Source organism: Rattus norvegicus, chromosome 9, assembly GCF_021556685.1.
Source record: "Rattus norvegicus strain SHRSP/BbbUtx chromosome 9, alternate assembly SHRSP_T2T, whole genome shotgun sequence".
Classification (NCBI taxonomy): domain Eukaryota; kingdom Metazoa; phylum Chordata; class Mammalia; order Rodentia; family Muridae; genus Rattus; species Rattus norvegicus.
In genome coordinates, this window is record NC_141542.1 from 51642909 (window position 1) to 51670208 (window position 27300).

Here is a 27300-nt window from a genome sequence, read left to right on the forward strand (position 1 = left end):
AGCTGATATTTCATACTCACAAGGTAATGGTAAATGATGTCTTGGTACCAACAGTTCACTTCAGCGACCGATGCTGGTTTCCACTACGTAATAAATAAGCATGTAGTCTTTACACGTCTGGTCGTCATTTAATGCTAAAATTCTTACAACACGGTTCTCCCAACCTGCAGATATTCCAGAAAGAAGAGATCGAACCCTTGCAGGCGAAGCAGCAAGATGTGAACTGGTTAGGCCAAGGCCTTATTCAGAGCGCAGCTGCAAACACCTGCACTCAGGGTTTGGAGCATGACCTGGACAGCATCAATGCAAGGTGGAAGACCCTCAATAAGAAGGTAGTCGCTCGGTCCCTTTGACTCCGTAGTAATTTTCGCTTCCACCTTTCACGACTAACAGTCACAATCATACTAGTAGCCACACTGGCCCAAATGCACTTGTTCTTCTTGTGTTGTACACTAAGTGGCCGTTCATGGGTTGAGACGGGATTCCTCCCACCCACATCCCAACCTTGGCAGAGATGTGGCCACAGACCCAGCAGGTATACTGGAGGCAGCCATTGTGGGTGGCCCTGTGTTGAAAGAGCCTCATCGTCGTGCAGTGGTAACTTGTTTGCCCCTGGGACTCCCTGACTTGAAGGGATGCAGGCTCCCTGTTGTGCTAACCTTTCTTGGGGAGAGGCAAGGGAACATCCATCCACCCAAATGGGCACTAACAGCAGACCAACGTGGGATTTCACTGAAGTCCATCTTGATGAGACCAATGAGTTTATTGGAGTTTTTTTCTACAGGGAACAAGTGAGGGGTGATCCCCTACACCCCCCTAAGTCACCACAAAGACCCATCCCCTCATGGATAGCATTAACCTTACACTCCTGTATAGCTTACCATCACCCACTTGCAGCTTGCAGCTGGGAGATGGAGTAATAGGAAGCCCAGAGTAGGCTCTGCAGCCCTCCCTAGAGAGTGTCTGTAGCTCCATCACCATACACCTAGCTGCCACTCTGTCATTTTACTCTGCTTGGCATAGCAACAGTGGCAAGGTATGAGACTGGCATCTGGTTATGAACAGAGAAGAAAGCACCATAAACACATATGGGTGCTCTGTGTGCTCATACACAAAGGCACACACACACAAAGGGAGAAGGAGGGTGTCTTAGTTAGGGTTTTACTGCTGTGAACAGACACCATGACCTATGCAACTCTTATAAGGATAACATTTAATTGGGGCTGGCTTACAGGTTCAGAGGTTCAGTCCATTATCGTCAAGGCGGGAGCATTGGCAGCATCCAGGCAGGCATGGTGCAGGAGGAGCTGAGAGTTCTACCTCTTGTTGCAAAGGCAACTAGGAGACTGGCTTCCAGGCAGCTAGGACTAGGGTCTTAAAACCCCTGCCCACAGTGGCATGCCTACTCCAATAAGGCCACACCCACTCCAACAAGGTTACACCTCCTCCTAAAAGTGCCACTCCCTGGGCCAAGCCTATACAAACTATCACCGAAGGGAAGAGGAAGTGTGGCCAGGTCTGGAATAATGATGAAAAGTAGTGTCTGGTGGGCAGATTTCTTTGTCTTTTTGTTTATTTGGTTGTTTGGTTGGTTTGGTGTTTTTGTTTTGTTTTTAATGAAAGAAATAAGTTGAAACAACTGGATACATTGTAACAACTGGACCCTTACAGGTGGCTCAACGAACATCCCAGCTGCAAGAGGCCCTGCTCCACTGTGGACGGTTCCAGGATGCCCTGGAGTCCTTGCTCAGCTGGATGGCAGACACGGAAGAGCTTGTGGCCAATCAGAAGCCTCCATCAGCAGAGTTCAAAGTGGTGAAGGCCCAGATACAGGAGCAAAAGGTAAGTTAGCAATGCCTTTGTTCAGCCTCACATAAAAAAAATCTTTAAAATGACAATAAAAGCGTGCCTCCCTTGGGTACTAACAGGATGTCACAGTCACACCTTGTCACTATTTTCGATATTGTCAGTTATTCAGGCAGCGCTCACAGATTTCATACTCTGGTCAAGGCATGGGTCTCGCTGCAGAAACCCTGAGTGAAGACAGTAAGAGCCTCCCCGCCCCCCATTGAACATAAAGTCGAAAGGGAAAGAAAGGCCCTGAGAAGCCAGTAAACAAAGTCTGTCTTTATCCTAGAGTGGTTTCAAAGCAGGGACGAGGTGGGGATCTAGCCACCACAGAGGCCAGGGCTCAGGGCAGGAAGTGCTGGAGTAGAGGGATCCTGAGGAGCTCTAAGTAGAACAGCCAAGAAATGCTTTACCAGCTGGGCGGCATTTGGCCAGGGATCTCGCTGTTGCCTAAACACGTGAGATTTACCCACATGATTTGTATAGAGTAAATACTGGCAGGTTCTCTCTCAGAGTGGAGCCGAGTGCCAAGGACACACTCAGGACCTCTGTTCACACGCTTGGGGACGCGCCACTGCGTGTTCTGGTGTTGATAGACAGAGGCGTACTTGAGACAGCATGTACAGTTCTGGAGTTGGTCATGGTGTCGTGGTCAGACATGAAGCATTGAATGACATTTCCAGTTGAGTGAGCAGCTGTGATTTGAAAGGACACACGGGAAAAGGCATGGTAGGTGGCAGACCAGTGAGGTGTCTCCTGTATAACTTTTTACATGGGGAGGAAGGGTAACTATTTGAGATTGAATTAATTGTTACATATAAAATTTTAATCAAAAGTTTGTGTGCGTATACGTGGGTGCATGCAGAGGTTAGCAGGACATCGGGTGTATTCCTCTTTTTCTCCTCACCTTATTACCTCTCAATGGGGTCTCCTACAGAAGCAGAGGTCTAGACAGGGTCTACCACGGAACCAGAGGTCTAGACAGGGTCTACCACGGAGCCAGAGGCTCGCTGCCTGACTCACTGGCAGGAAGTTCTTTCAATCTGTCTGTCGCCACCTACCCATTGGGGAATGTTAGGATTGCAGCCACATGCAATCCTGCCTGACTCGCTCTGTGGGTCCTGGGGATTCGAACTCGGGTCCTTGTGACTGTAGAGCAAGTGCTTGTGCTTACTGAGCCATTTCCCCAAATCCTCTAATCAAGTTTTAATTTACCTTTCTAGTCCTGGCTTAATTAATTAATAATAACATTTCTCTCTGTGTGTTTTCTTGGAATTGAACCTAGGAGTTCATGCTCCAAAAGTGCCTCACCACTGATCCATATAGCCCAGCCCTATTTATCATATATTTCAAACTTGCCAAAACAGTGTAAATATTAACTCGCCAAGTGTGAGAAGAGGAACTACTAGCTATTATTAGTTTGATTAAATTGTTCGCCACTGCACACATGTACTAAAACATGACACTGTAACCTATAAATAGATACACTATTTATTTGCTAGTTTAAACTTTTTAAATAAATGGCTAAATTGGCCTCAGACTTTTAACAACTCACTGCTTCCTTTAATTCTGCGTTATGCATTAGCTCTCTACAAATTCTCTGAAAACTTCAGCCAATTAGGGAGTGACAGGACAAGGACAGGCCCAGGGCTCAGGCCTCACGGCTCAGGCCCAGGGCTCAGGCCTGTGATCCCAGCCACTTGGCAGGTACAGGTAGGAGTTCCCAAGTTGCAGGCCAGCAAGAAGACAGCCTGGTGAGCCACTCAGAGGAAACCTGTCTGGAAACTAAAAGTGAACAAGAGGATTGGGGATACGGTGCGATCACAGGACAGAAGCCTAGGATGTGGAGGCTCCAGTTCAGACTCCAGTACCAGGCAGCAAGAAAGGACCCCTCCTAAGAAGCACTGGAAACCCCGTGCCAACATCAGCTGAGTTAGTCTCCCAGGGGTAGTTACTAGTGCTTAGTCAACAAAACCCATTAATTGACTTAGTCTTCTTAATTGCCAAAGGTTTTTCTATTCCAGTTCACCAGAAGTAACTCACGTGGGCTGGCAGGATGGCTCAGTGGGTAAAGGGCTTGTCACCAAGCCTGACAAAGCAATCCTCAGAACCTACACGGAGACAGTAAAAGAACAACTTTCACCAGTTGTCCTCCTACACACACACACACACATGATACATGTGTGTATTTTACAGACTTCACATTGTTTACATGATGCCCTGAACTGTGTTAAGAACATCTGTGATCCCTTCCCTTTGGAAACATGTATTCCCTCTCTTTCCCTCCGCGGTGGTCTTAACCTCAACTTACTCCTCCAGCAGTTACTTTTGGGAAACTGTTAAATTGTTACTCCTCCGCTGTCTCTCAAGATCAGGGTAAGCCAGCAGAGGCCTGTCCGTCCTGTTGAGCTCCTGCATCTAGTTGCTGGAGCACAGCGCTTGTGATATGTGCCGTGCAGTTGCTCAGAAGTGACTTGTTTTGTTTAGTTAGGGCAGGGTGACCCTGAGTCTGGCACTCAGCTAGATTTAGACCAAATTTCCTTTTAACTGCTAAGTCCTGAAACCTTAGTCCTCTTGGCAGCTCTTGAGAACCCAGCGCACCCACACTCTCTTCCTTCTCTTTGGGCATCTGAGAGCTCTGCTAAAGGCTCTGTCCTCATGGGGTCTGAAGCACTCCTTCCATGAAAGGCCAGGAGCCTCCTGAGTAGCCTTCTGACCTGCAGCCATGGTCTAGTCTTAACCCGCCTGCCCATAATGCATTGCCTCACGTGAAACAGGGAGTCTGATATTTTGGCAGAGTGGTTAACTGCTGGATGCTTGGGGCAGTCCTGCTTTATGAAAGTAAGAAGGGTATTGTACTCTCCGCATGGGTCAGTCTGCTTAGCCGGGGTGCACCTTCTGCTCCGTGATTTTGTAAGCAGGTCGTCACAAAGATTACAGCGGCCTTATCCATAAGGGCTGTCTGTTGTCAAAGCCACACCTCAGCGTCTGACACTGTGGTGGCAAATTACTCAACCAAACACTCTTTCTATTTCTTCTTTGGAGGGTTTGTTGTTTTTTTTTAATGATGTTTATTTATTTATGCACCCTGCATGCACCCTGGCATGCATGTGGAGGTCCAAGAACAAGTTGCAGGAGCAACTTGAAGTTGCTGCTTTTCCCCTTCCACCACATGGGTCCTAGGGATCAAACTCAGGTCATGAGGTTTGGCAGCAAGCCACCTTGACCTGAGGGGCACCCAACCTCTCACTGGCCCCAAATGGCTTATCTTTCCCTACTTCTCATTTTATCCCCACATCTATCCATGGAAATATATACATATGGGTGTCTCTATCCATATATATATGGGTGTGCTTACGATGTATTCTATCTTATATTTATTTAAACATCCTTCTGCCTTTTAAAAACACTACGTGTTTTGTCTGAAGCTTCTGCAGAGGCTGCTGGAAGACCGGAAGTCTACCGTGGAGGCGATCAAACGAGAAGGAGAGAAAATCGCTGCTTCAGCAGAGCCGGCAGACCGAGTGAAGCTCTCCAGGCAGCTGAGCCTCCTGGACAGTAGATGGGAAATGCTGCTTAGCAGAGCCGAAGCAAGGTACCAGGCGTGCGCTGGCGTAACGCTTGCCTCTACATCCGTGTCCTCCGTGTCTGTTCACCACGGGGTTGTGGCCTACCGGCCCTCATTCTTCTGATGTCCTTGGGCCCCCAGCCACATCCCTGCTCATTAAGAAAGCATTTTCCCTCGATGGTAATACATTCGTTTGTGCAAGACACAGTCATTCTCTACCAACCAGGCGTCAGGTACAGAGCTAGGTGTTAGCTTATGAGGATGAACCATACCAATCCCCTCTGACCACCCAGACAGGTGCAGACTAACAGACTCAAAGCCAGTGCGGAACAAGGACAAGAGTGACGCTTTGAAGTAGAGATGGGAGCAAGTATGATAGGAGCACATAGTAGGAAGGAGTTTGGAGACAGGGAGGCAGTGGCCCTGTTTTAAGGGAGGAGTCAGTTAGAAAGGAGTGAAGCGGCAGGCGGTCCTTTTCCTCCCTCCCTCCCTCCCTCTGTGAAAGAGGGGTTCTAGACTGTGGCTCTTCTGGGCTCTTGTTCCCAATTCTGTTATTACAGAGTTGCAGCCAGTGCAGTACCTCCTGTCTGCCACGATGCTCTGGCCAGTGATTGGGTTGACAGTAAAGCAGTTCTTACCTCTTCAGACTAAGAGTGAAGGGGGAAGGTCTTCAACTGTTGCCCACTAATAGTTTGGAATATGATGGCGTGGAGCCAGGTAGGACGCCACACACCTCCAACACCAGCACTCGGAAGGCAGAGGCGGGTGGATACCTGTGAGTTACAGGCCACCAGGACCTGCACCGCATCCCTGGCCAGCCAAGGCTATGCAACGAGAGCCTGTCGCACAAACAAACGAATGAATACAGAAGTTGTGTTTTTGTCCCTGCTGCCAATAATTTCTTTAAACTTCGTATGAAGCTCAATTCCCAGGTCATATCATTCCCTTTCAAAAACAATCAACATGTCAGGAAGACAGGGTAGCAGCTAGACCTCAACACAGACTCTCAGTGAGGCTGATGAATCCGATGCCCTGCTATGAACCAGCACAGTCAAGAGCCTGAGAGGAAAAAGGCAGCGAGAACAGAATGACTATAGCCACGAGATTCTGAAAGTACTCCTCCTTGTAAATAAATCTGAGCTGCTCTCTATTTTTTGACATTTTAAGTCCACAAAGTAGTAACTGTTGCTTTTGACAAACGCGCTTGATACTGTGTATCTATAATGTAGCAGTCACGATTGTTCAAGTTTGTTTTTAAAGGTTTATTTATTTATTATATATAAGTACATTGTAGCTATCTTCAGACACACCAGGGAGGGCATCAGATCCTCATTACAGATGGTTGTGAGCCACCATGTGGTCACTGAGAATTGAACTCAGGACCATCTGGAAGAGCTGTCAGTGCTCTTAACCACTGAGCCATCTCTCCAGCCCAAATGTTCAAGTTTTTAAAATCCACTTCTGACCATCTTGTTAGAAATAGCTTCAGTGACTGTCGCTTCTATCCAAATTCATATTTGAAAATGCTTATAGCAAGGCCAAGCGTAAAACGTGTCCTTAGTAGTATTTCTTGTCATTGTTTTTATTGCTGCTACCTTTAAAAATGGTTATGATTGGTGGGCATATTCTCAGGGGAGGTGGCTTTCACCCTCCATGATATTCAGGAGCAAGGATATCTTCTTTAATTTTATTTAGATGCCCGTGATTTAAAGCCTAGCCTGAAATGACTTCTAGGAAGCCATGTTTTTAGAGTAGTATGGGAGGTCTGACTGATGATCTTGGTTGGTTTCACACGTTCTCCACCCCTAACTGACCTTCCTCTCGGCAAATGTATAGGAACCGTCAACTGGAAGGTATCTCTGTGGTAGCTCAGGAGTTTCATGAGACCTTGGAGCCCCTGAATGAGTGGCTCACAGCCGTAGAAAAAAAGCTGGCCAACTCCGAACCCATAGGAACCCAGGCACCCAAGCTGGAGGAACAGATTGCACAGCACAAAGTAAGACATGCGTGCCCGCGAGGCCTGGGGTTTCCCTTATTCATGTCATGGTTTGTTTTTACGACACGCATCTGTTAGACTATGCATAGTTGCGAAACTAAATCCGTCTAGAAGGTCATCCTTTGGTTCTGTTTATGTTTTCCATTTGTCCATGCCTTTCAGTTTTGTTCTGTTTCGTTGTGTTCCTTTCCTGAACTTCGTTTAGGTATTAGAAGATGACATCACCAGTCACAACAAACAGTTACACCAGGCCGTTAGCATCGGCCAGTCCTTAAAGGTCCTGAGCTCCAGGGAGGACAAAGATCTGGTGCAGAGTAAGCTAGACTCCTTGCAAGTGTGGTACTTTGAGATTCAAGAGAAAAGTCACAGCAGGTCTGAGCTCCTCCAGCAGGCCCTGTGCAATGCTAAGATCTTTGGGGAAGATGAAGTTGAGCTGATGAACTGGCTGAACGAAGCACATGGCAAGCTGAGTAAGCTGTCAGTCCAGGATCACAGCACAGAGGCGCTGTGGAGACAGCGGGCCGAACTCAGGGTACCTTCATTTATTTCTTTTCTTTCGTTTCTCTCTTTCTTTCTTTCTTTTTTTTTTTTGCTTCATTTTAGTTGTTATTAATTTTATCCATTCTTATCGGTTGCATATTATTTCGTGTCCATTATGATCCATTTGATTTGTTAAACTCACACTAGACCTCTACTTACATGAGCTCGAGTTTATCCAGTTAGCTGGCTCTCTGGCCACTTACTGAGTGTGATCACTCTTCTCTTCATGGACCCCATAAGGAACCAATACCTCCACAAAGGCAGTTTTTATAAGACCCTTGGTGGATTCTAAAAGAGAAGCACAATGAATGCTGGGAGATCTGCGCAGGATATGGGACGTGGGTGGAGCAGGGGAAGAGTGACAGACATTTTAAAAATTAGTGCTTCTGCAGATCTGCCCCCCCCAGTAAACATTCTCTGAGATTAACAAACTCTCCCCCCAACCCCAAATGGAACCTGTGTTTTTAGGCTCTACAAGAAGACATTCTCCTCAGGAAACAGAGTGTAGATCAGGCACTGCTGAACGGCTTAGAACTGCTCAAACAAACCACAGGTGAGATGCCTCTGGCTCGGGTTATCTGGGGGCAGCATCACGAAAGGTTGCCAGGGTGTCTCATGGATGGGGGCAGAAAGACAAAACACCTCCTGACTTTTGAGGCCACTCTAAGACTGTAGAATGCCTTGGAGGTCAGTCAAGAGGGGTCCGAATGGGATCTCACTTGAGTCCTTGGTGGGTGCTGTGCGTGCTACTCACAGCACGAAGCGCTTGGCGTGTGTGCTGACCAGACAAGCCTGCGCTGCAGCTACAGAAGTCTTCCACTGCTGGAAGACTGATGAATAGGTGGGTTTTGACAGCTTAGTTTTATTTCCGTTTGTTTTTTAAGGTAAGCTCGTCACAGTGATGCTTGTTACAGCAGTCCACAGGCTTAGTCTCCCCAAGCTTGAGCAGCACTACAAAGACACATACATGGCCCTATAGCTGCATGAAAGGCTTTTGAGCAACTCAGAGAAATGAAGATACTTAAGTGGTTCTTCTGGCCACAAGAAAGCCCTTAGCTGTTTTGGCATTTGTACACGCGCACTCGTGCACACACACACACACACACACACACACACACACACACACACGGGGCAGTTATCATTCGTTGTGGTTAAAGGCATGCACTAAAGTGTCTAGAACTCTCGTTTGGAAGTCTGAAGCCTAGGGCATAATTTATGTCTCTCTGAAGGACGTAGAGGCAGATAGAGCCCCGGAAGTGTGGGAGTGAGTAATGATGAGTAAGAACAGGAAGGTTAAATACCCACACGACGTAACCGCCTTGTCAGCCATGACATCAGTGGCTGGAGTGCTGTCAGGTTTAGCCCTCATTCTTCAAAGATAGAAGGCTTTGTCAGGGAGATGAAACGCTGCACACAACTGAAGTTTCTGTAGGCCTTTCTATTTTTTTTAGCAATCCCAGGGAAGAAGTGAGGGCACCTTTTGGGTCAGATTATCTTTAGAAAAAAATGTCTCCTCATCCCCCGCAAAAACAAGTCATCGGAAGAAACTCTCTGCCCCTCGCTTTTTCCCCTTCCAGAAGAAATAATCCATCTTCTCGAAATTTTAGGCGACGAAGTCTTAATCATTCAAGACAAGTTGGAAGCCATTAAAGCCAGGTACAAAGACATCACCAAGTTAAGTGCCGACGTGGCGAAGACTCTGGAACACGCCCTGCAGCTCGCTGGACAGCTGCAGTCCAAGCATAAGGAGCTGTGCAACTGGCTGGACAGAGTGGAGGTGGAGCTGCTGTCCTACGAGACTCAGGGCCTGAAGGGAGAAGCTGCAAGCCAAGTGCAAGAGAGACAGAAAGTAGGCCCTCGCGCACCCCTCGCACACCCGTCACCTAGGACGGGCGTATCTGAGTGTATCCCAAGTGCAGTGGCTGTGGTGGGCAGGGGCCTGGTGGAAAGAGGAAGTAAGGTGACCATTGAGACAGGGGGTGTGGTTCACTTTAAGAGAAACCTGACTGGGAATGTAGTTTCCTGCCCAAGGTAGAATGAAGGAGTAGGGAAAGGGGGAAAGGAAGATGATCATTGTTTCAGAGGCATGAAATTTGGTTGGAAAAACCACTTCGGTGCAGTCAGAGATGGGTAGCGTCAGGGGTTTTCCTGGCAACGTCCCCAAAGCACACCGCCTCCCTGAGCATTCATTCCAACATGTCTGCCGCTGATCCCATGAGTTGGGGAGGGCGCACTCCAGCAGCATGTCCTCACAGTAGGCTGTACTCCTCTGGAGTGTGACAGGGCCTCCTTGCTTGACTTTTGTTAGCCGATAACTTAACATGCTAGCCCATTTGAGTTTGTTTCTGCAAACAGCAAATATTTATTTTCCATTTCAAAGATAAACTCCTGCCACATTGACAAACGAACTGCAGCTCCCTAAGCTTCTCTGGAAACACTTTTGGGTGTTTTTTTCAAAACAGCTATAGATAACGGAGGAGGTTCGTTTAGCTCAGATGGAACTAACCCGCCCAAGCGCTGTCTTGTCAGCCAGCAGAGGACCCCCACCCCCACCCCCACCCGGAGAACGGAACAGAGGGAGAGCGTCCCCCCACCCCCTCGCTTACTCGTGTGTTTTGTATGTTCTCAAGGAACTGAAAAATGAAGTCAGGAACAACAAAGCCTTACTGGATTCTCTCAATGAGGTGAGCAGCGCCTTGTTGGAACTGGTGCCCTGGAGGGCAAGAGAAGGGCTTGAGAAGACGGTCGCCGAGGACAACGAACGCTACCGATTGGTGAGCGACACCATCACACAGAAAGTGGAAGAGATTGATGCTGCCATTCTGAGGTCTCAGCAGGTAGGACCAGTGCCCCTGTTGCCCTAGGCAACGGGTGCGCTTCAACCGTCCAGGGCCTTTACCTGAACAAACTCACTTGCTGCTGTGTTCCCACTCCAACTGCTGTGCTTCAGAAACGAGCTTGGGGGTCTCGGTAAAGTTCGGCCAGGCTGCGTCTGAGCACCAGGGCACTGCTAATCTACACATGGTCAGCAGCCATCTGCCCCCCACCCCCCGTTACCTCACAGACAGCACCCTGCCACACGGGGAAATGCTGTGTCTACGTACGTGCATGCTGCTCGCTCTAGTCTTACGCGTAGACTAAGCCCAAGGTGTCTGTGATTAAAGAATTTGAATTAGCATACAGATCGGTATCTACTGTCCCAGGATCATGCTTCTGTAGCAACAAAAAAGTCTTTGTTTTTATAAAGGAAAGAGTTGGGATTTTTTTTTTTATTTTGATGATGTAGAACTTTTTCCAAAGATGACTAAAGGGGGAAAAATTATAGTTTCTGACCTGCTTGTGGCTCACAACAGTTTCTACTCCAAAGTTTCAGAGAATTCTCCTGTTAGCCACAACCCTGTGGAAAATGGTGAGCGGGGCGAAGGTGGCCCTAGGAATGGAAAGTTACCCTGCGTAGTTTAACTTCTATCGAAGTCCTTGTGGCTATTGACATTTAAGCCGTGAGGTTCGGGTTGCAAACTCTGCATGGGGCCATACGGTTTTGTAGGGTCCCTCCAGCAGATGTGTGACCGACCTCTTCAATCCCACCAGGCAAGAGCACAAGGAGCATACGCGGGCTACGAGAGGGGGTCTCCAGAGTTGGTTTTCTAGCGTTGTGTAATCAGAATTTGTAGGTTCTAAAGCCTGCCGCCCTTCCTTTAGTATACCAGCCGAGGTTCACAAAGGCTGGTGAAAGATCAGGGTATTTCCCTGCCTAGGACATTTCTGTGAGGAGCATTCATGCCCGGGGAATGTGTCTGCCTGCCTATTTTACAGTTTGCAGGATAAATTGTCGTTTATCCATGAAGTTGATTCAGCCATTTTAAAATGCTGGGTTTCTTTTTTTTTCCATGAAAATGTATTTGAACATTTCATGGCTGGCACCCAAGCCTTCTCTGAGTAACAAGACAAATATTGTGTCCTTCGGGGGCAGGATTTTCTCGAGCACTTGACTGTGTTCAGTTAGTTGAATGATGTAAGACAGATACAGACTGAGTGACAGGTTGAGTTCAGATTGGTTAGCACACACTGAAACTTGCCCAGACCCTTAACCACAGATCAGTTACGAGAAGAAATGTTTGCACGTGTTCCCCAGAGGTTTTTTTTTTCTTAAGTAATCAGGTTAGCATCATAGTTCTTGAACCTAAACTATTAAAATGTGCATCCTTAGAGGAAACAATATTGGCCGGGCATGATAACGTAGGCCTTGCATGCCAGCACTCCACAGGCAGAAAGATGGCTCTCTTCCTGGTTTTTATGTGGATTTGAACTTGGTTTCATCTGCTTGTATCCATTTTCAGTGTGGCAGCAGCAACTGTGGGGGATGGGGGGGAGTAGATAAAACCCCACGTCCCCTTGGACTCTAGGGTTTGTTGGATGGGGCTGTAGCCATTCCAGCCCTCTGCACAGCCTCTTCTGATAGCACAGTGAGAGAGACCACGATGGTCTGACACAGGGTGGCAGGGGAAACCCTGACTCCTCACGATGTCTGTTAGGATCCCACCAGGATGCCGCAAAGGAAAAGTGCCTCACTGCTACCTGTCAGGGTGAGGTCGGGACTCCACACCACTCTCTGTTTATACTGTAGGGTGTCTCTTAGCTCTCAACCAGTGGGAGTAAAGCTTTGGCCCCTGCTTAACCTCATCCCAGAAGGGACGCAGACTCAAGGGAGTGGGGCTACCATTTTGTTCGGTGGCCTTTGATTGGCTTGGAGTGGCTGTTGTCTGTGTTCTGCCTTGTTAAGCTGCCCCCTACCCGTGTTCTTTGGCTAGAGAAAACAGGATCCTCCCAGGCCTGTGTCTGCACCCATTGGTATGTAAGGGTCACCTGTCCATTCTGTACCTAACCTTGGATAAGTGAGGCTCAAAGAAATAGCAGAGAATGGATCACCCTTGGGATGTTGATCCTCAGGACCCAAGGTCCACGGCACTCCGCAATGCTGTGAGGATTCTTATTGGAATGAAGAAGCTTGGCCAGTTCAGTCTTCTGGCGAGTTTACATTGTGTCAATGCGGAGTCTTTAAAGTAGAATTACTTTGTAACTTGTTGAGTCCGGCCCACCTCTTCTCAGCTTATTTTCCTTCTTTACTCACACCTGGATTCCATCGGGGAAGTCACCAAATGACCAACAGCATGAACTCCGGATTTTAATTCTCCCTGTTTACTTGGGGCTTTAGCATTCTGCCAGGCTATGAATTGCTGGTACACTGAGGAAAAGAATCTGTGAGTGACCTTGTGTACATCCAAAGTCCAGTGTTCCTCGGGATGCACACAGGTTGTGCGCGAGTTGCCTGAGCACATCCTTCACCACGGGTACAGATATGTACACACACATTCATCTATAACCCAGACAATAAGGAAACGGGAGCGTTTGATTATTTCACCTCGGAGCCACATGCTTGGTAGCACCGTGTTCCTTCCTGCCCCCCTGAGAATTGAAGTCACAGGGGAAAAATGACTTCAAATGGTATCTGATGGTCAACTCTTCCGGCGGTTAACGTTTGGAATGTAAAGGCACCTGAAAAGGCGGCTATGCACCCACAATCCTTGCGCATTTACTGTGCTGTTGCAGTACGGCGGAGCATAAGAGCTCGTGGGCAGGGTTCCTCTCTCCCTGTTAACCAGTTATTCATTTATCTTAAGATACCATGGAAAAAGAAACCGGGAGTCTCCGATTAGGAAGCGGGGGATTCAGGAACCACACAAATAGGTAATGTCTCTGGCACCAGCCACGGGAGCTTGCTGACCTAATTTTTATCTTTTGTTTAGTTTGACCAAGCGGCAGATGCTGAGTTATCCTGGATCACTGAAACACAGAAGAAATTAATGTCTCTGGGTTGCATCAGGCTGGAGCAAGACCAGACCTCTGCTCAGCTGCAGGCTCAAAAGGTGAACAGACGCATTTTCAGATGCGGACCGGGTCGTGGGTCGCAGGGCCCCAGGTCTCTCAAACACATTCTCGGGGCTTTGCCTTCCAAGACCCTGTCAGTGTATCTTGCCATTTTCAGCTATTTCGCTTGCTTGCCTTCACCGAATCACACCGAGTCTCTCTGTATTTTGTCTTTGTCCGGTAAACCCCAGGCTTTCACCATGGATATCTTGAGACACAAGGATATCATTGACGAACTCGTTACCTCTGGGCATAAAATCATGACCACATCCAGCGAAGAGGAGAAGCAGTCAATGAAGGTATCGCCTTGTCTGAACGCTGGGCAGTGAACTCCAGAGGGATAGCATCTTCTGAGCACTGTGTTCTAGAGGGACACTTTGTATCTGCAGCTGCTGGTTAAGCAACCGAACCATTACATTTAAATCAGGCATCTTTTAAGGTTACAGAGTAGCCATGGAGACACGACCCACTACACACACACACACACACACACACACACACACACACACACCCTGGACCAATGCCTCTAAACTCTTAAAGTTTCCTTAACTGACCCACATTGAACCTTCAGTCAATCCAGTTGATATCAGCTGTAGTATTGTCACAATGGTATTCTGGCTTATGTCAGCTATAAGGCACGCACGCCATCTATGGGTCATAAGCTCCCGGAACATTTGTAACTTTTAAGCTGAAACAAACCCCAAAATACATAGGTCTTCTATTCTGTGTGAAGTTACTCGAAGCCAGTAGGTGAACAGTGAGCTAAGTAGCTAAGGAAGCAGTAGGTATGCATAGTTTTAATAATTCTGCAGTGATAGAAAACCATCCACAGGTAATAGTGGTTAGCTCGACCTATATACAGGCATCTTGGGCAGCTTAAAGAAATAACTGCATGTTAATGCTTCCAGGAAAGTGTCTGACCCCAAATAAAGATACACAAATTTCCACGCCTCAAATTAAATTTAAATAAAATACATTGTCTTTCAGGCAGAGCACACATAAAAGTACAGATTAAGTATAGCATGGTGCCAGACTTTGATTCCCATGTGTGTGATTGATTTTATGTTTAACTGATTTTTGTTTTTAATGATTCCATTTGTGAAAGATAATCTTTCTTTTCCCTTAGATCATCATGTAAATGCTGACAGACTTGTGTGAAACTTACTTTCTAACCCCGAGAGCAGCATAAGGGCACTAGGGAATTCTGCTTCCTTTAGCTTAGTGCCCATGCGTAAAAACTCAAATGCCCTCTTTTATTAACATGAACATATGCCTAGAGACAGTTAATCCGAACACATTTGTTTATGTATTTGTTTCACATACCTCGGCTCACTCTGTGCCCAACGTACAGAACTGGCCAAAACATACCGACCCACAGCTACCTGCCTGACGAGCGTGTTTGCTCACCTTGCTCTCTAGAAAAAACTGGACAAGGTTCTGAAGAAGTACGACGCCATCTGCCAGATCAACTCAGAGAGGCACCTGCAGCTGGAGCGGGCGCAGTCCCTCGTTAGCCAGTTCTGGGAGACCTATGAGGAACTTTGGCCGTGGCTAATGGAAACACAACAAATCATCTCTCAGCTACCGGCCCCAGCCCTGGAGTACGAGACTCTGAGGAGACAGCAAGAGGAGCATCGGGTGAGAACGGGAGGCCGAGCCCTTGGCTGGGATGTTGGTCTTCAGTGGGGTGTCTAAAGGGCTGCTACTCACCCTCCAGAAACCCAGCATTTTAGTAATTCTGTGGTGTGTGTGTTCTATACTCGCTCGCAGCTGGGTACCTGTTGCACGCTATATGCATGACCCCACCCCAACTTTCTTAGAATAGTGTACACTATAGCCCATCTGGGTAGGAAAAAGAACACCATTTTAACGTGTTAGCGGTATGAGCTTTTGAGGTGCTTCCAACCACATATGTTGAAATGCATCCCGTATACATTGACTACATTCTATGCTCGATATGTCACGAAGTGGTCAGAGCCATCTAAAGTATTAGAAACTAGAGTAGACGTGGGCAGAGGAGCCACCATGCACACAGAGCCCCCGAGTTCTGAGAAAACGTACAGTGGCATTCATCTGTCAGAACAGCAATGTTCGGAAAGCTATCAGCCGTCCCCACCACTCTGTGAAACCTGAAGCAGTGACCTAGCTCTACGAGGCTTACATGGGACTGTGGCATCACGAAGCCCTTAACTAAGCTTACCTGCTAAGGGCACTGGAAATTAGAAGAATGTGGTTGGGAGAGGGCTCACGTCTCAAAAAGTCTAGAGCCCCTAACATTTATGGACTTCAGAACCTACTTGTTCTCTTAATCCGCACGCACGCACGGTGTATTCGTAAGCTAAAGATTTATCTGCTTATACTCTGTGTGCATGAGTCTTTTCCCGTGTCTCCACCACATGTAGACAGTGCTCGGAGGCCAGAGGTAGGCGTGGCCCACTGTGGGACTGGAGCTTGGACAGGCGTGAGCTGCCATGTGGGTGCTGGGAATCAAACCCAGGCCCTCTACAGCAGGAGCTGCTCTTCCCGCTGACTCCACCCCGGCTGCTCCTGTCAATCTCGGTCACTTTTTTAAACACGTTGCCCTGGAAGACTACCTGTAGCTGACGTTCTTACCCAGAGAGAGTTTATAAAAGCAGCCTCGGGCAAAGTTACATTTTTATGAAGTTTTATCTAAATCATTCGGCTAGCAAAACACTTTAAAGTGGTGTGGAACTGAATTTCACTTCAGTATGAAGTTCTGTTGGCTCAGATATCCTGGCGGCCGGTTGCCGTGTGACTCTTAGCATAAGGTGGATCGTGAATATCTCCGTCATAGGTGACTCAAACAACTGCTTTGAGAATGAATGCCTAGTGGCAAGAAATGGCCCGTCGGCTAGAATTTTAGAAATTGAAAGGGTTGGGGATTTAGCTCAGTGGTAGAGTGCTTGCCTAGGAAGCGCAAGGCCCTGGGTTCGGTCCCCAGCTCCGGAAAAAAAAAAAAAAAGAAATTGAATTTACGTCCTCCTCTTCATAATCTCTGAACTTGCAAAGCAAACCTACGGTTTTATACCTATGAGGGTAAGGGTAAAGGTGTTATAGCCACGTCTGCAGATTGCTCATAGGATACGTCACACCTCGCAGGGATGCTCAGCGTGTAGCTGTGTGTTTAATCTCTGAGCCTTAGCCTTTGTAAGAGTTTACAAAAACACACAGGGGCGGGAGAGACGACCGTCAGGCCAAGAGCACTTGCTGATCTTAGGCCTGGTTTAAGTTCTTAGTGCCCACCCGACTGGCCGCTCACCGCCTCACCTGCAGCGTCACATGCAAATAATCGTAATAACTGATAGAAATGGATCAACATATCTGGTATCCCTATGTCACATATATGTAGAATAATTTCTAAAATATTATATATAAAAATATATAATTATATAATATATAAATATATATTAGATAAATATACATACATGCATATATGTATATATATATATATGAATGATACTGGTTCACACATGTGACTAGAGTTCCTATGGGCTCACCTCACCCTCACACCTCTGTATCTTGAGGTTTTTAAAATCCTGGTATCCTGTCTTTCTTCCCTGCCCCACCCGACACTCTTCCTGCTCTTGAGGTCCCCTCCCCCAGTCTTGTCTGCATACGTCATGAGCGGACAAAAAGACGCACCTGTGAGCCATAGCTCAGCTCCTCTGTAGACGATGTGGCGCTCTCGCGAAAACGGGCAGCTCTTGCTGTGAAATGCACATTTACGGTTTCCCTTACCATTACCATGTATCCCTCGAAAGGCACACGGGACGGGACACCGTCTGGTCTCGGGTTGGTGTTCCTCCTGGCAGAGACCTGGATCCATGCCTGGAGGTGGGGAGGGCCCTGGTTTAGCCGTTCCTGCCGGCCAGATCCCTTGGCGGTGCGATCGGCCGTGAGCCTGAGGTGTGACTCCGAGACACTGAGAGACGTTTGGCTCATTCCAGCAACTGCGAGAGCTGATAGCGGAACACAAGCCTCACATAGATAAGATGAACAAGACCGGGCCGCAGCTGCTGGAACTGAGCCCCAAGGAAGGCGTCCATATCCAGGAAAAGTATGTGGCAGCCGACACCCTCTACAGCCAAATTAAAGAAGATGTCAAAAAGCGAGCCGTGGTACTGGATGAGGCCATTTCTCAGTCCACCCAGGTAATCCTTTCTATGCTAGGAGAGGAGTTCATTTCTTCCCCACAACCAAGAAGGCAAAGCATGTTTCCTGGCCCCTCTGGTTAACCCTCCTCCTAAACGATGTCACTGGGTTGACGCTTAGGTGCAGCGCCTTTTCTCTCAGAGGCGGGCTCTGCTTACAGCCAGCTCTTGGGTTTCTCTGCCTCCTTCAGGGTACGATAAACAAAAAAAAAATGATAATAATAATTTCCAGTGAGTAGAAAACCTGCTTGCAGCAGCGGTAAGATCCTTGCTTCAGTGCCCATCATAAGTGGAACACAGTATCTGACATGGAGGAGAGAAAAGAAACTGTTAAAATTATCAGTAACAGAATTTTCCTTAAGAAAGGCATTTAGAGAAAATCCTGAGCAATAAGCCAGATAAAAATGTTAACATTAGGGGTTGGGGATTTAGCTCAGTGGTAGAGCGCTTGCCTATGAAGCGCAAGGCCCTGGGTTCGGTCCCCAGCTCCGAAAAAAAGAACCAAAAAAAAAAGTTAACATTAAGTAGGAAGCGGGGGTTTTTGTAAAGACGGTTTCTCAGGAAGTTGATCTTGTGAATACCTGCAGGTCCTCGGCTTCCAAGGTTTTGTTTTTTGTCATTAGAGGCTGGGCATCAAGGTGGCGTTCTCTACGTGTGCAGTACCACGAATGCATTTTCTGTTCCCCTCTGCTGCTGCAGAAGAAACTGAGGGGAGGGGAGGGCTTGTGTCATCCTGCACTTCAGGTCACAGGCTATCCCTGTGGGGCGGCAAGACAGAAACTCAAGCAGGAGTTGAGGCAGCAACCGTGGAGGGGCACCAATTGGTGACGTATTGAGCGGCCCATGCTTACCTAGCTGTCTTCTTCGGCCTACACCATCTGCTCAGGGATGGTGCCACCCACCATTGGCTGCCCCCCCCCATCCACTACCAATGACAACAATTATCCGTAGACCTTCCCACAGGCCAGTCTGGTCTGGGAATTCCCTCAAGTGAGATTCTCTAGCCTCTAGGCTGTGTCATATGGCAGTTAAAGTTGGTTCAACATGAAGTTCCAACAGAGTTTAAAACGAAAAGGGTTTTATGACGTCGTGTGATCGCACACGACACCTTCATAAACATGAAATTAACTATTTCCTTATATCCAGTTGTGTGTTTGACCATGAAGTAAATACAAACTTTGGATACAACATTGGCCATATTCTGTTTAATTCTGTTGTCTTTTTTCAATTGAGGAAATATATAACCCAAGGACTCCCTTGGACCTAATCAAACCACCTAGTCAAAAACTGTGAGCTTTGCATGCAGTCTTACATTTTAGGATTTAAAAATGGTTGTTTTAAATGAAATAATCAATTCTGACAGCCACATGTGCAGCTTATCAAAAATAAGTTCGGTTGTGATAAAATTAAACATCAGGTTAAGATTCATATTGCTACAAAGGAGTGTAGACTCCTTCCTAGTGAATACATTCAGTTGTTGATGGGAAGCTCAAGTGTTCTCTCCCCAAGTGTGTCACAGAGGCTGTGTGTCACTCTAGTTAGGTATGGCTTCATGCCCCAGCCTGATGTCACTCTTTGATGGGAGCATTGGCAGAGGCTCTTGAGAGCTTTTAGTTGGGGGAAGTTTTACGTGACAGCGGCCCATTGTTTCTACTCACAGTTTCACGACAAGATCGACCAGATCCTTGAGAGCCTGGAGCGCATCGCGGAGCGTCTACGGCAGCCGCCGTCCATCTCTGCCGAGGTTGAAAAGATCAAGGAGCAGATTGGTGAAAACAAGAGTGTGTCCGTGGACATGGAGAAGCTGCAGCCGCTGTATGAGACTCTGAGGCAGAGGGGAGAGGAGATGATCGCCAGGTCTGAGGGCACCGAAAAAGACATATCTGCCAAAGGTGACGAGACGGGCGCAGCTTTCTCTTCTGTTTGTTTGCTTGTTTATTATGGTGTTTTGTTTTGTTTTTGAGAGAGAGAGAGAGAGAGAGAGAGAGAGAGAGAGAGAGAGAGAGACCATGTGCGTGCATGCATGCATGCGCGCGTGCGGCCTTGGCTAGCCTGGAGCTAGCTATGTAGACCAGGCTAGCCTCAAACTTAGAAACCAATCTGCCTCTTACCTCCCAAGTGCCGGGACTGCACGCACATCACGACACCTGGCCTCAAGTTTACTTTTCAAACAGCTCTAGACTCATATGCTGTTCACTGACAGCATGGCTGTGTAACAGAACGCCAGGCCTTTGAAACGTTAGCCCTGGGATGCGTTGCTTCCCAAAAGCCCTCAGTTTGCAAAATCAACTGGAAAACAGAACATGGTCATGTAAAGACTGTGTGTTCTCTGAGGCTCTTAGGCAATAGGGTCAAGCTTGCTTAAGGTACAGTCTTAGTATCTTGTCTAGCATGCCTGCTCCATCCCATGACCAGAACGGTAGCCACCACCGTACCACATATTAGAATTGTGATTTGAGGGCCCAGGGGGAGACTACGCAGACAGTGGAAATAAGACCATTCCAGGAGCCACTCAGGACTACAAACCCTTCTTGGGACTGAACAAGCAATTTCATTCTTGAAGAGCGAAAGACAACACATCTTAGGTTAACTACTTACTGTCCTTTAAGGCCAGCCTTTGTGAACTTAAAACTATGTAAACTTGAGTCTACCCTGCGCTCATGTAGCTTTAGGAGTCTACTTTTATAAGGAGGTGGCCTGGCACAGCCGGAGTGGACCCATAGATTGATCCTGCATCATGTGGGATAGGCTTGGGCCCGGGGATTACACGCATACCGCGGTTGGCCAAAACCTGGTCCAGTCTATGTATTTAGCAGGTTGAGTAAGTGCTGGCCGTACGAGCTAAAGTTTGGCTTTTGCTTACGCGAGGACAGCCGGCATCCTCACTGACACTGTTTTGCCGTGTAGCTGTGCAGGATAAGTTGGACCAAATGGTTTTCATCTGGGGAAGCATCCACACCCTGGTGGAAGACAGGGAAGCCAAGCTGCTGGACGTGATGGAACTAGCAGAGAAATTCTGGTGTGATCACATGTCGCTGGTTGTTACCACCAAAGACACTCAAGATTTCATCCGGGACCTGGAGGATCCCGGAATCGATCCCTCGGTAGTAAAGCAGCAGCAGGAAGCAGCAGAGGTAGGTAACGGATCTCAGTCGGACTACAAAAGAAAAGAACAGTGTTCAACGTGACAATACCTCAGTTCTGTTAAAATTTGTATCTGGTTCTGAACGCGGAATGCTAGTTATGGACTCAAAGACGTCTCGGAGATTGCTCTTAAGATCATCTCTCTGCACCCACACCACTCATGTCTGTGTCAGACACACACACACACACACACACACACACACAATGTAAAGACAGGATGTCTGCCCTTGCTGGCCCCCAGCCTTGCTGCTGTCTCTGTCCTGCCATTTGAAATTCCTCGGATGCACCCAGCGTCCACTGGGTAAAGCCTGACTTTGAGGGGCAGGGTATACAGTGTTGAACACACGAGCTGGCAGCCATGCTGCCACAGGCATTCCACTGTGGCTGTAACCCTGTGGTCTTCCATAGTCTTGTTCCTCACCTCAGCGATCACTTCTGTCACCCCTGTGATAAGCGTCAAGGTTCGATTGGATTATTGCCCGCCCTGTGCGCTTGTACTCTCTTGTGTACGTAGCTGTATTGCTGGGTGGCCTTGAGGAAGGCTAGGCAAATGTCTCCTCCTCGGGTGTTTGATTTGGGGCTCTGCCCATCCCTAGTAAATACTCATTGCTGAGTGGGTGTGTTTAACAGTGACCATGAGGGGCTGGGGATTTAGCTCAGTGGTAGAGCGCTTACCTAGGAAGCGCAAGGCCCTGGGTTCGGTCCCCAGCTCCGAAAAAAAGAACCAAAAAAAAAAAAAAAGAATAAAAGAACTTCTGGGAGAATCACCAATCCCTAACCTCAAGCTGTATTAGAGCAATAGTGATAAAAACTGTATGGTATTGGTACAGAGACAGGCAGGTAGATCAGTGGAATAGAATTGAAGACCCAGAAATGAGCCCACACACCTATGGTCACTTGATCTTTGACAAAGGAGCTAAAACCATCCAATGGAAAAAAGGCAGTATTTTCAATGAATGGTGCTGGTTCAACTGCAGGTCAGCATGTAGAAGAATGCAAATCGATCCATTCTCACAGTGACTATGAAAGGCAAGATAGGGTAGACAGATCCTACCTAGGCCAATGCGTGGGACCCCAAAGCTAGGTTACCATGTTTCCCAACGTTGCTTTGCATAAAACCTTTGTGCTCATATTCAACCAGCGTCTCTTTGGAACACATACAGGCACACACTCCTTGAGAAAATCAAAATGTCTTTTGGTGCTTGATGGTATTTGGGTTATTTTTCTAAATTGCTCCGCTATTTTGTCACAAAGTTATTTTCGTCTTTAGAGCAAAGATTTGGCATTAGAGGATACTGTTCTCTCTATATATATAGAATAGTTAAAAATATATAAAATAAATATATATATATACACTATTCTCATATATATATATGTATATATATGTATACATATACATATACAAAAATGACAATATGAGCTTGGGAAGACACTGCCAACCTCACATAGGAAGCCCACGGGCAGCTCCTCAGGACACCTTGTCTTGGTTTTGGTGTGGCCTCACATGGTGTTCTGAGGCTCTACTTTGAATTCCAGGCAATAAGAGAGGAGATTGATGGACTGCAAGAGGAGCTCGACATGGTCATCACACTGGGCTCAGAGCTCATTGCCGCCTGTGGGGAGCCTGATAAGCCCATCGTCAAGAAGAGTATAGACGAGGTACCCATGACTTGCTCCCCACGTTTGGAACGCCTTCCTGCCTGTTTTTACAAATCGTTGAAAGTACAAATGTGACACTGAAAGGAACATTTATTTTGCAGTTGAACTCAGCGTGGGATTCTCTAAATAAAGCCTGGAAAGACCGGATTGACAGACTGGGAGAGGCCATGCAAGCCGCCGTCCAGTACCAGGATGGATTGCAGGTGAGCTGTCAGCCATGTCCGTTGGTCTTAGCGGAAGACAGGAGTCTCATTTATTCATGTCCTGTACCTCGACACTCTGGTTCCAGCCCAGCACTGTGACTGTGCGTGCAACGACAGACAAATCTGTCCACAAAATTGCAACCACTGCGACTCAACTTTTGCAGAAGATACTTCTTACCTTTCAGACGTACGGATTTACACGCACATCTAAACGTGGACCAGCACACGCGTCAGTGGAATTTGCTTTGGAAAGAAGTGTTCTAATGTTTTTTTTAAGTGAAAGTAAATATTCCCACACTGTATTTTCCATAAATTGTTGAGCACCCGGCAGTGAAGTGACGGGGGACAGAGTCTCAGTTCTGTGCTAAGGCTGAGTGAAATAAGATAAAAGGGATAAACATGGGCTAAAAATACCACCAAGTTAAACTGAAGTCAGAATTAAAGAGAAGCAACACTAAGCCAGCGCTCTCCCCACGCACCAAAATAGAATTCTGTTTTACTAGCTCATAACTGGCTGCGTCAAGGTGCCTTCTCCTTTTCCGTACATGTCATCGTTAAAATGGTGCTTTGTCATTGTCTCTTCAGGGTTCCTGTTTGGTTCGTCAGCCAGTTAGAAACCGATTTTTAATATTAGAGTTTGTTTCAGGTCAGCTCGGGGGTGTATCCCTCTGCTTCTCTCCCCTTGGTCCTAGTTCCTAACAGGTTGGCAGGAGTTTGATCTTGCATACTTCTCACTGCATGGAAAACCCTCTCTAAGTATTTCCATAACGCCGAAGGGAATATTATTTTTAAAGCTCACATGACAACATTTTTTTTCCTCTTTCAGTATGCCACTTCTCCCTATGTCTGTAAAAATAAATATCCCCGGCCAGGCTCACCAGCAGGAAGGGCCTTGGACGTTGGAAACACAAGACATTTTTCATGACCAATAACACCTTAGTATAACTCCTACACACGTGCGTACACCTGCACAAGCAAAGTAACGATGCCTTGCCTCAGTAATCGGTGACCAGTGCTGGCCACACTGGGCTCCCAGTCTGTGCGGGGGACACTAACTACATCACAAGGGCAAGTGTGTTGTTGTTGCCCATGGCTAGAAAAGACCCTGCTACTGCCGTGGGCAAGACACTGATTTGACACAGACTTCCTCACCTACAGCAGGCTTCAGCATAGGTCCTGTTGGTCACGAATGGTACTTGAGTTGTTCAGTCGTGTTGCTGTAATGTGGTTCTAAGGTACTCCTTAGGGCCCAAGACTTGGTTATAAAGAGAGATTCATTTTCGTCCCAGGCTGCTGCTTGAGTAATTGAGTTGGTTAATGGCTATTTAAGCATATCAGATAGTTTATAAGGTCTTCTGTCAACTTGATTAAAGTAATTCTGTTATACATTCATTAGCTTTTTTAAAAAATGTGTGTTAAGCCTTGTACACTGTGTAGAAACCTTGAAGGAAAGAGAAAGTAGAGGACTGTGAAGCCTTTTGCAATAATGGGGTGTGTGTGTGTGTGTGTGTGTGTGTGTGTGTGTGTGTGTGTGTATTACATGCAGGATTTTAATGGTAATCGAGGGAGTGTAGAAAGGTTAGATGAACCGCTAAACAGTGACTTTCTTGGTTACTTGAATAAATAGATACATTTGGATCTTTTTCTTACAGTGTATTTTTAGATAAGCAAATAGGATATTCCACTTTTGTGGTTGAATATATAAACATTTTCAGATGAACTTTTCTGTGAAAGTGTTGATAATTTAAGAATAGGATTTCCCTTGGCCAGCTTTGGTGCTGAACTGGAGGTGACATTTACTTGGTATTTGAGGAGCCGTTTTATATTACCGCTTTTATTTGGGTAAACGCTCCCAGTTTTAAAAAGTTTCAGCCAGTTAACATCTGATTTTTAATATTAAAGTTCTTTTGAGGTCAGCGCCTTTTGCGAGCTGCCGTGCTAACACACGGAACACGTGTCTTGCAGGCAATATTCGACTGGGTCGATATCGCAGGCAATAAGCTAGCCACAATGTCTCCCATCGGAACGGACTTGGAGACGGTCAAGCAGCAGATTGAAGAGCTGAAGGTAGGTGTGGGGCTCCCGGTTGGTAAGGAGCTGCCTGTAAGGTCCCTAAGTCACTCGTTCTCCAGGCTTCTCGCCTATTCACTCAGCTGACGTAACTGAAACATTGCATACTGACCCCAAAACGGTGCTATTTATTTCTGTTGCACATATCTATTAACACATGTGTCTGTGTTTGCACACGAGGGTGCAGTTCACAAAAGGAGGTCAGAGAACAGGGGTCAGGTTGTTGGGCTTGGTAGCAAATAGCTTTCCCCACTGCTCCATTTCACAGGCCCTAAAGTTGAGGTGGGATGATATCTGCATGCAGGAAGTATGTATAAGTGCTGGTTTTTTTTTTTTAATGAAAGACTGATTTATTTTCCTCTATAGAATTACAAGTAAGCAAAGGGGGTGGGGCAAGATTAGTAACTCTATGTATTTAAAAGCAACTGTGCGTACATTTTGATGTGCAGTCCTTCAGATATCCTCCGGTCTGAATGGAGAGGGCAGGTGTATGCAGAGGGGAGGGCCAGATTTGGAAATTATTTTGCAGTAACAGTGGGACATAGAAGTAATTACTACAAACACAATGCTGTAAAACCATGAAAATTATGAGGGAACGCATACCATGTGCTTGCCTGAGATCAGGAACTACTAAATTCCTCAAAGTCATCGTTTCTAGGGTTTCATATACATTGATATAAAATCAGATACTAAAAATTGTTTCTCTGTGGGATCTGTTAAATTTTACCGTGCGTAGTAAAAGTCAAATGCCAAAACTATAACTATTCATAAGCCATTGAGTAAAAGAGGGAAACTTCTCTCTAGACCTCTTTTGCTTTCAACGGGAAAATGTGAACTTTAGTTTTTCCTGGTTTATTTTTCAAATGTTCCTCTGATTTTCTCCCCCTCCCCCCAACAGCAATTTAAGTCAGAAGCTTACCAACAACAGATAGAAATGGAAAGACTGAACCACCAAGCAGAACTTTTGCTGAAGAAAGTAACAGAGGAGGTTGACAAGCACACCGTCCAGGACCCGCTGATGGAGCTGAAATTGATATGGGACAGCCTGGACGAGCGAATTGTCAGCAGACAGGTAAACACCAAGACAGTAATGTAAAACAACGACTAAAAATCGCGTTAGCAGAAAATACCAGTAAACCTCAGAAGCGCCTAAATTGCCTTATTAAAATTTTCCCATTTGTGCCGTGTTTTCTCACACACACATACACACAATCAAATTAGACTTGTTACTAATCTCAAATTAGATATGAGTAGATTCGTGAGCCGTGAGGATAGATGGGATGTCATCCAACAGTTGATCTCTGCCCTTGTTTGGTAAGAGAGCATCACTCACCATGTCGGGGTCTAAGCGGATATTTTCTTCTCTGCTTCTTGGCAGCACAAACTTGAGGGTGCTCTCTTGGCGCTGGGTCAGTTCCAGCACGCCCTGGACGAGCTCCTCGCATGGCTGACACACACCAAGGGCTTGCTGAGTGAACAGAAACCTGTTGGAGGAGACCCGAAAGCCATCGAGATCGAACTTGCTAAGCATCACGTACGTACCGTTGCTGCCCGTCACCGTTTACGTTCGAGGTTCTTAGCTTTATGGTCTTAACAGAGGTTGTCTGGCATTAAACTGCTTGAAGTGTGCTGCCTACAAGGGCACAATGAAAGTATTTTCTCACTAGGGTGGGGTAACAGCTATCAAACGTAGCGAGGCCATGCTTCAGTAGGGCTGCAGGGCAAACCCTGAAGATTAATCCCTCGAACCCATCGCTAAGTTAACGTCGAATACTTCTTAAGATTGTAGGAAACAGCCTAAAAACTTGCATGGTGAAAATGCTGTTGTCCTACCATGGCTTTTAATGTCTCTTGGCCTCTGGGCAGCAGTAACTTGCCAGAATGACTCTTTATAAAAACAAACTAGGCTTGTTCTCACAGAATGAGTATCTAGGAGCATTTACGTCTTAGGAAATCTGGCAATTGTCTTAACAGTACCAGTGATTAGAACTGTGTATAATAAGAGTGGAAAGTAAGACACCCCAAGCTGGTTGTTTAGAACGGAGATCTTTGGGAAACCTTTTAACTCTGTTCATGTGACTAAGAAACAGGCCCTCTTCCCTTTTTACCCTTTGTTTTTGAAAGGCCGGTGTATACTGACTTGAGGTTGCCAAAATCAAGGCTGAACGAAAG

The 27300-nt window shown here is 46.7% G+C and overlaps 1 protein-coding gene across 40 annotated transcripts in view; it reads left to right on the forward strand.

Annotated features, from left to right (window-relative positions):
• The window catches only part of Dst (dystonin), a 394204-nt gene that overhangs the window by 328872 nt on the left and 38032 nt on the right, over positions 1 to 27300 (forward strand). For 30 of the 40 annotated variants that reach the window (XM_087565925.1, XM_087565930.1, XM_087565928.1 and 27 more), the window contains 19 exons: positions 171 to 332; positions 1672 to 1842; positions 5277 to 5443; positions 7253 to 7412; positions 7618 to 7944; positions 8421 to 8505; positions 9560 to 9801; positions 10583 to 10789; positions 13760 to 13879; positions 14072 to 14179; positions 15300 to 15518; positions 17849 to 18052; positions 19713 to 19944; positions 20960 to 21186; positions 22733 to 22855; positions 22957 to 23058; positions 25024 to 25125; positions 26027 to 26200; positions 26507 to 26662. In XM_087565925.1, the coding sequence (XP_087422051.1) occupies positions 171 to 332; positions 1672 to 1842; positions 5277 to 5443; positions 7253 to 7412; positions 7618 to 7944; positions 8421 to 8505; positions 9560 to 9801; positions 10583 to 10789; positions 13760 to 13879; positions 14072 to 14179; positions 15300 to 15518; positions 17849 to 18052; positions 19713 to 19944; positions 20960 to 21186; positions 22733 to 22855; positions 22957 to 23058; positions 25024 to 25125; positions 26027 to 26200; positions 26507 to 26662 (3288 nt within the window). The remainder of the gene's footprint in view (positions 1 to 170; positions 333 to 1671; positions 1843 to 5276; positions 5444 to 7252; positions 7413 to 7617; positions 7945 to 8420; positions 8506 to 9559; positions 9802 to 10582; positions 10790 to 13759; positions 13880 to 14071; positions 14180 to 15299; positions 15519 to 17848; positions 18053 to 19712; positions 19945 to 20959; positions 21187 to 22732; positions 22856 to 22956; positions 23059 to 25023; positions 25126 to 26026; positions 26201 to 26506; positions 26663 to 27300) is intronic. The other 10 variants (XM_087565936.1, XM_087565939.1, XM_087565937.1 and 7 more) reach the window with 1 other exon arrangement.